The sequence below is a fragment of the Rhinolophus sinicus genome, chromosome 4 (genome assembly GCF_057876585.1).
Source record: "Rhinolophus sinicus isolate RSI-liver-muscle chromosome 4, RSI-T2T, whole genome shotgun sequence".
NCBI classification, from domain to species: Eukaryota; Metazoa; Chordata; class Mammalia; order Chiroptera; family Rhinolophidae; genus Rhinolophus; species Rhinolophus sinicus.
The window spans coordinates 2,311,537-2,320,645 of NC_142504.1; the positions used below are offsets into that span (position 1 = coordinate 2,311,537).

At 47.4% G+C, this 9,109-nt stretch overlaps 1 protein-coding gene across 3 annotated transcripts in view; it reads left to right on the forward strand.

Moving 5' to 3' along the window:
• Window positions 1-3,689, forward strand: part of VWC2 (von Willebrand factor C domain containing 2) — a 58,273-nt gene extending 54,584 nt beyond the window's left edge. For all 3 annotated transcript variants that reach the window (XM_019731701.3, XM_019731699.3, XM_019731700.3), the window contains exon 4: window positions 3,178-3,689. In XM_019731701.3, the coding sequence (XP_019587260.1) occupies window positions 3,178-3,329 (152 nt within the window). In that variant the 3' untranslated portion in view covers window positions 3,330-3,689. The remainder of the gene's footprint in view (window positions 1-3,177) is intronic.
• The last annotated feature ends 5,420 nt before the right edge of the window (window positions 3,690-9,109 follow it).

A 9,109-nucleotide genomic window follows, 5' to 3' on the forward strand; every position in this document is an offset into this window, starting at 1 on the left:
CAGAGCCCGTGGATTTCACAGCCAGGTGTGTGAGGAAGTGCAGCAGGGGCTGCTTCCTCAGTGTAAACAACGTGGGGGCTTCGTGCTCAGGAGTCAGGGCTCGGGGCGGGGACGGGACCCACAATGAGGTGGAGAAACGGCTGCTGCTTCAGGACAGGCACCTGGGCACACCCGGGAATTACGCTCACCTGCTTCGAGGTTCCCAAGGGAAGCGTGCTGCTGCTCGGTACCCGCTCTGAGTTTCTGTGCCCCAGACAGGCCGGCCCGAGGCTGCCTGGGTTTCTCTCTGTCGCCCTGTTGTCCTGTGTGCCCCACTGTCCCTGTGTTCAGTCTTCCGTGGAAGAGGAGGACATGTGCCCCAGGCACCTGTGTGGGTCCCTGTTCCTCAGCAGCATGTCTTTGAGGGGCTCACATCCCTTGAGTCTCACACACGCTGGCCACTTACTCATCAGCACAGCTGTATCAGTGTAGCATTCTGCTCGTGTCAATTCCCGATTTAATTGTAGACCTGGAACTCGCTGGTCTGTATCCTGAGCTCCATGCAGACTAGACCCTGGGATGAAATTGCAATGGAGCCACGTCCCCCGCCCCAGGGTCCCCCAGGCAAGGGAGAGGCTCACTGGGCACCAAGGGCTGTCACTGTGATGGCAGTTCTGGAAGACAGGAGTGCAGCCGTAGGCAAATGACAGCCGTCCCCGCAGGTTCAGGCTCCAGGTGGCATGTGCTCGGCACCGGCTAAGTGAACACACCTGTTGTGGCCTCGTGTGTGCTGCTGACCAGGGCAGAATGGGGGCTGGACACAGACCCTGCATTCCACGATCTTGATGGCGGAGCGTCAGCTGGGATGGGAGGCACTCCCTCCAGCTGACACCCGTCCTCCACCCTGACTTCGCTGCACTGGGTCTGACACTGAGCATCGGCAGCAGTGAGGGGGAGCAGGTGGTATAAGCATCCCTGAGGGCGTCCACACACCCGGATGGTACAGCCTCCCACGCTCTGGGCTGGGTGGGGCAGTCTGTTTCCTGGGCGACAGCCCGGGCAGCATGTCACTGTACTGAACTCTGCAGGCAGTTGTCACCCAGTGGGAAGTGCATGTGTGTGGAAATGTATCTAGGCATAGAAAAGGGACAGTGAAAATAGGGCATAAAAGATAAAAAACGGCACACCTGTACAGGGCACGTAGCACGAGTGGAGCCCGCAGGACCAGTGAGTCAGGGAGTGTGAGTGTGAGTGAAAGTGAGTGAGTGTGAGTGGACGTGATGGCCTGGGGCACGACTGCGCATGACTGGAGACTTCTTATAACACTGTGCACTTAGGTGACACTAAGTTTATAGAACGACACGAGATGAAATCAAGCAGAAGAGAAAATGATGCCATCAGGAGATGCGGCAAACACGAGATGTATGAGGCGGCTGCTGGCGTAACATGGCTGGTGTTTTGTAGCAAACCTTTATTTATAAGTAGATAGAGTGCACTCTAAAGTATAGTATAAAAGCACATACCAGTGACACGAAGTTTATTGTCATTACCAAGTGTCACGTATGGTACATGCTGTGTGTCCTGTCCTTTTATACAAGTGGGCAGTGGGCTTGTTTACAGTGGCGTCACCACAAACGTGAGCAATGTGTCGTGTTGCCCCTGCTAGGGCGTCACTATGTGACAGGAAGTTTTCAGCTGCCTTTTGGTCTTATGGGACCACTGTCATATATTCGGTCTGCAAGTGACCCAAATGTGGTTATCTGGTGTGGTACTGTGTCACAATTCACCAAAGCGATGAAGGAGAGTGACTTTTCCACCACCAAAGCCCGTCAGGCCACACAAAAGCATGCTGGGCCCAGGCTGGGGCTGGGGCTGGGGGTCAGCAGTCCGTGTGGACAGCTGCCCTCTGGAAACACAGGACCAGTGGTCAGGAGAGAAAGTACAGTGAGACTGTGATTCGGGGCTATTCCCAGAGAAAGCATCGGTCACGCTGTGAGGTGTCCGAGGGAGAACGGCAGAGGTCCAGGGAAGAGCCCGGGGCCCTGTAGAGTGGGGGACAATGGGAAAGTTCCAGGAGGGGCCGGGCACATACACCCCGGCTGTTTCCTGGGTGTGACACTTGGCTGACGTGTAGGCAGCACCGCACACACTCACCTTCACTAGTTACACAAAGGCCAGCTTTTATCCTGGGGCTCTGATGGGTGCATTCAGCTTTTTACAATTTTGTAGGTGAACGTTTTTCATCTCTTTTATGATTTCACGCATTATAATTAAATGTGTGTCGGTAGTGAGCATGTTCTCAGACTTTAGAAGCGAGGGAAGGGAGAAGGAGACTTCGAGCCCATCGCTCAGGCTCAGAGTTGGGCCCTTAGGCTGCAGATGCTGTGACGTTAGAGGGAAGTTAGGAGGCAATTCTGGCTGAATCAGGTGTGTCAGCCACAACATGAAAACCGTTTGTTCCAACTCATACTGAAACCTTTCTGACACTCACATCTTCGTGTCCTCGACCTTCTGTAAAATGCGGGTGTGGCACCTTGGCAGAATCACAGGGGCCCTCGGTTCTCAGGGACGACTGTCCCGGGTGTGACGCTGGAACGTGCTGAGACGGGCCTTCTCTAAGTGTGGTCCCCAGCCAGCAGCATCAGCGTCCCCTGGGAACTTGTTACCAAAGCCAGTTCTCTGGCCTCATCTCAAAGCTGGGAGTCAGAAGCTCTGGGGGCGGGACCAGCAGCCCTGTCTCAGGAGCCGTCCAGGTGACCTGTGAGAAGCTGCTCCAACAGGTGTGTGTGGAAGTCACACTGGCGTGGGGTTACTTCAAGCAGCTTGCCTGCTTAAGGTCTCTCTCCTAAAAGTGCCATGAAGAATGAGACTGGTTCTTTGAAAGTCACGATTCATTATGTTGTTTTTTTTCTATGCTTATTTAGAATTCATTAAATCAAGTGATCGCAGATTTGGCCTGTGTTTAAGAGAGAATCTGAGTGGAAGAATCTGTTAGTGAAAAGCACAGCGCTGTCACTCATTAAAATATTAAAACCTGGTTATGTATCAGATAAAAATGCATGTTACTGAAATTATAACTTTTCCACTGTCCTTCAGAAAAGAGAATGAATAAAACATACATTGTAAAGCTAACTGCCTAATTAAATACAATATATATTTATGCACACACGTAATATAGAACCTGCTTCTGCATTTTAGGTCCCAACTGCTTTGCAGAAACTGCTGTCATCCCGGCTGGAAGAGAAGTACAGACGGACGAGTGCACAATATGCCACTGCACCTACGAGGAGGGCACGTGGAGGATCGAGCGGCAGGCCATGTGCACGAGGCACGAGTGCCGGCAAATGTAGGCGCTGAGCCCTGCGGACACTCTGACTTTTTCTAGAATCTTTTACTGATGTGAACGTTCTAGGTGACTCTGGGAAATACCATGCAAAGGGAGAAGACTTTTGATGAGGAATAATGGAACACTACAGACACTTTGGCTTTTCTTGGTAACAGTTACTGCAAGAGAAGGGAATGGGTATATTTCCAATCATCAACAAGAACTTTGGACATAAAATCCCTCTCTAAATAAATGTGCTATTTTCACAGTAAGTACACTAAAGTGCACTATTATATATTAAATGTATTTCTATAATCTGCACATTAGAGAGCTTCTATAAATGTTTTCTATAGATACAAATTAAACATGCTGTGTTGTCACCTTCCTCCTTATGGCCCTGAATTTTTTTCAGTGCTGATCCCATCACATTAGCTGCTTATGGCTGCTTCTGCTTACATCGAGGAACCTATACCCATTCATGGACTGTGGGATAATGGGACTGGTTTCTCCGGAAATCCTGCCCCAATTCTATTTCATTACAAAGATACGCTTGGTGTCTGTCCTCAGCAGATCCAGTCCAATTCACACAAATATAATGTCTCCTTCACACAATTTACTGCTTTTATCCCCTCGGGTCTCTGTCACTTGGGAGATGCAGGTCTAAGATAACTGACACACACTTTTTTCTGTCCCTCCAAAGCTCCCATGTTGGATGGATGCATACGTGTTTCATTTCTACTAACATTACTTTCTCTTCTGAACATGACTTTAAATCATCCCCTAAACTGAGGAACGGGGTGGGCTGCACGATTTGTGTTACTTAAGTAGGCGGTAAAGTGGGGCAGTCCCTGAACGCTCTGGAGGAGGCTTAAGGAAAGCCAAACTTCTGACCACGTCGATACCCGCAAGCTGAATGTGGCACAGACAGCCCAGCTCTCCTGTCAGTGGACCCAGGCTGTTATGGGACGGCCAGCTGTCCAGCGTGGCAGGCACAGCCACGCCCTGTGAGAGACAGCCTGTCTCAGCCTTCCCTCAAGCCCAGTGCGAGAAGGCGGTTCTTCCACGCAGGTTGTTAACAAGCAAGCAGGAGGCTACCTGCCCCCACAATGGTCCTGTACTTACGGATAATTCCAAACCGACTCCATTTCTCTCCATTTGGACAGGGAATAAAAGAAGCCATCATGACTCCTGCCAGTGTGACAATGCATATTAGAGGGTATCTCTGCCTTATCAGTCACACCAACGTGGGGCACGCTGACAGAAGCGGCCGTCAAGTCTTAACTGGTGTAGGGTGAAAAAGGATGATGGTCAGTGTGCAAAGCCTTGAAGTAAAAATACGTTGACTCATCGCCCACTTTTAAATTAGCACCTGTTAAGGCCACAGCATTGTCACAACACAAAAGAGAGTAAAGCATGGCTTCTTGCTTTCATGGACTTTTGGCCTCTGACATAACAATACATAAGAAACAACAGTGTGCTGTGCTGGGAGCTGGACTAGAGCTGAGCAAAGGGAGATTAGAAAGGCTTCCTGGGAAGAGCAGAGGGTACAGGAAAAAAGCATGCACTCTGTCAGGAAGCTTCCATCATTAACGGCTGAGTAACTGTGAAGAAATACTGACACACTGTCATCCCTGACAAGGGGGACCGCTGTGGACGCTGATACACAGAAAACCACCACTGAGTCCTCCAGAAATGGGCTTGTTGCATCTTCATCTTCTTTCTCAAGGACGTCTTGGGCCAGAGGAGCCCCGGGCGCGTGATGTTTATGCAAATACTCAGGAGAAGTATCAGCTAGTGGTTCAGGTGTGATCAGCCTCCCGAAAGTTAACCAGACGCCAGCCATCTCACCATCACCAAGGGGGATACTTTAGACCAGGTTGTATCATTATGATTTTGCCCCCAAATGGCCCTGGCCTCCATGGGCGGTGGGTCATGATACCCGTAACGACACGGCAGCGATTCTCTCCCCGCAGCCTCGCTGCCTCCCTTGGCGATGTAATGCCACCGGGGTGGGCGGTGAGCTCAGATGTGATGATGGCATTGGCGCCTGAACACCCAGAGAATTTCAGGACACTGGCGTTTTGTTGCATATGGAGCGAGAACACAATATCATCTTGGGAAATGGATGGTTCCTGGTCCGGAGTAGCGTGACCCGCCCGTGTCCCAGGCACACCGCTGACAGCTGGAGCTCGGTGGCTGTGACTGCACTGAAGTAACTCTCCTCCCTCCCGTCTGCTGTAAACCTCGTCCCTCTTCCCACAGAGCAGGACGTGAGCAAACACTCGACAGACCCTGCACATCCAGAAATACGAGGAGGCCGTGTGCACTTTTGTCCGTGAGAGACCAGCTATTCTTAGGTTACTGTTTCTCACCCTTAATTTAGACTTTCTCATCTGTAAAGCTGTATCAGGATGATATTTTATTCTCCTCTTTTCCCATAGAATGCTTTGCTGAGATTATTAACAATGAAACTGTTCTATTCAACAAGTGTGATACCCTCAATAACTTCACTATAAAGAGAGGAAAGTGTGAACCAAATTACCTGATTCTAAAATATTATAGTTTGGGCATTGTGCGAAAAAGGGAGCCTCATTTTTCAAGTTCAGAAGTTCTCGAGGGCCATAAATCTCCAAATTCAAATAGGTCTGTTTCATAATTACCTGCCAATTGTTGTGAAATGATTATCCAACGCATTCTTACAAATGTATTGCATGAATTTATTTCAAATTATTCAACCTATGTTTATATCCAAAAATATGAAGCGACTTATATTAAGCAATAGAGTGATTCTGAAATTAATCTGACATTTCAGATTTTCAAGTTAGATTCATTCTTTCCGGCACAGGATGTATCTGTTGTGTTAAATTCATTACCTTGCATCAGTATCACCATTTATAATTTTAAGCAAAGTTTTGCCACATCCTGATCGGCAGTCATTACTGGTTCAACGAGAATTCATATCCCTATGGAGCTGATGATTTAAAAAAAGTACTAAGTGCCTTCCTGGGTTAGTTATAGTCTGCAATACACTCTGCACACATTTTTTCATTTAATCCTCACAAACGTCAGTTAAATTTAATATAAAGTAATTATAAAGTAGTATGTCCATGTTACATAATGTTAAATCTGTGATTTTTCAAAACAAAGCCAAAGACTGTCCCCAATCCAGACAACCGACAACCCCAGCCATGGTGGGGGTGGGGGGGAGGCCTGGGGAGGTCCCTCCAGAAACCAGCTGGCAGACCAGAGGCCAGGTCACGCCAACTGCTCCTACCCCCCTCACTGTTTCTCTAGAAGAAAGCATTCCCATTTAAAAAGAGGCATCATTGCAATAAAGTGGTTTCATACATATAAAAGCTTTACTTCCTATCTACCTTCTTGTAGGCTGTCAATTAATTCTGGAAAATTAATACCATAAAAATATAGATCCTACAAATAGCAACACTGAGTGAGAAACAAAACATGCCCTCCATTTGAGCCCCAAATGAAATGTCTTTACAAGAAACTTTTTTGGTATAATAAACAGCACGCCCACATGCAAGAGGACACGTGCTGTTACATAACGGGGCAATGTAAAGGGACCGAGTGATTTGGATTTGGAACTAAATGGAATGGGTGAAGTTTAGAACAACACGGGTCTCATGCAGGGTCTCATGCAGGGTCTCAGCTCCCACTCCCCACATAAGAAGGCAGGACATGGTGAGGCCAAAAAGGAACACCCACGGAGCCTAAATACCGTACCAGACGGGTGTGGCCCCTTCGCTTTATGGAACGGAGCCGTGAAGACGCTGGCAAGGGGGGCGTCTGGTTAATCCAGTCCTGGACTTACTGAATGTTGGCCTCTGACTCAGATCCCTCACAGGTAAAACAGGAGTTGTGGTACCAACCACGGCAATTCAATTAATGTTTGTAACACAGACTAGAAGAGATAATATTTACAAAGCACAAGGTCCATATGAAACTGTCTATTACTTGATTCATTGAAAATATGAGAATAGAGAAATTAAAACATTTCAAAGATTCTGATTAAGTAAAAGCGAATGTCTTTTTTTTTTTCCTAAAGATTTTGTTGGGGAAGAGGAACAGGACTTTATTGGGGAAGAGTGTGTACTTCTGGGACTTTTCCAAGTCACGCTGTCCTTTCAATCTTAGTTGTGGAGGGCGCAGCTCAGCTCCAGGTCCATTTGCCATTGTTAGTTGCAGGGGGCGCAGCCCACCATCCCTTGTGGGAGTCGAGGAGTCGAACCCACAACCTTGTGGTTGAGAGGATGCGCTCCAACCTACTGAGCCATCTGGTCACCCAGGAGCTGAGCGGCAGCTCATTGACTTCATTCTAGTTGCGGAGGGTGCAGCTCGCTGGCCTGTGTGGGAATCGAACCGGCAGCCCAGTTGCCAAGAGCTCGCACGCTAACCAACTGAGCCACCCGTCTGCCCCACAAATGTCTTAATTTAGGACTCATTTCCCCCCCATTCTATGCTTATCATATGTTTAAGTTTAAAACATAATTTATATAACATCTTTGTTTTTATCCCATTTATATATACTGTGTTTCCCCGAAAAATAAGACCTAGCCAGACAATCAGCTCTAATGCATCTTTTGGAGCAAAAATTAATATAAGACCTGCTCTTATTTTACTATATTATTTTACTATAAGAGCTGGTCTTATATTAATCTTTGCTCCAAAAGACGCATTAGAGCTAATTGTCTGGCTAGGTCTTATTTTCGGGGAAACACAGTAGTATCTGCCAGGAAAATGTTTTTGTAATACCTTAATTTGATGTGGAGCTGAATTTCTATAATTAGGCCCATTTGTACATGCTGTTACGTGGGCATGTGTGTTGAACTGATTTAGAAAATAAACCATTTATTATATTAAATTGGGTTTTGCACATCCACATAAAATCACACTTAAGAGAATACTTTCAAGCTATTTCCCCCTTTTGAAGTCGGTTAAACAAGAAAAATAAAATGCATGTCATTAAATAATATTCAAAATGCTTAAAATATTTTGAATTATTTAAACACAATCCTTGAGACTTGTCCAAATATACGTTATGACTTTCACTTCTGTTATTTAAACGAAGGACAGACACTACTTCACACTTGTCACGCAGGGACTCAGCTCCCGCTCCCCACACAAGAACGCAGGATATGGTGAGGCCAAAAAGGAACACCCACGGAGCCATGGCTAGGGGATTCATACCACTATATTCTTGCTGGCAGCTGGGTTGGAGACACAAAAGCAAACATCCGCCAGTACCCCAAGAGGGGGTCTTCCTGCACCCTAGTCTCGCTGGCAGCCGGGGCAGACACAAGAAGTAGGACCCACACGATCCACAATCTGCCATCCGCTTCTCTGCCAACCAACCAACCAACGCAGCCACGGCAGCTATATCAGTGGCCAATGGCTAACCGGTTACAGCTGATGGCCAGCCAGTCACAGCCGATGGCCATCTACTACCCGAGCCAGCACCTTTCCATGTGAGGCCAAGAGCCTGGAAACTGCTCTCTGGGACCTGTCCCTACAACACTGAAGTATCTACAATATACTCGTGTCCCCTGGTATAGGCTGATAATAGCACATTTTTACCTTGTCATTTCTAAAAGTAAATGTAACGCTCATTAAACTGCATAACTAGAAATACGGACTGGCAGTAAGTAAAAATCTTAAATTCAAATTATTTTTATGGGCCCTCACTAGAGTTTTTCCTCTGCGGGGGCATGGAAAAAGCCTTCTTGAAAAATAAATAAGGGGCGGCTGGATGGCTCAGTTGATTAGAGCGCGTCCTCTCAACAACAAGGT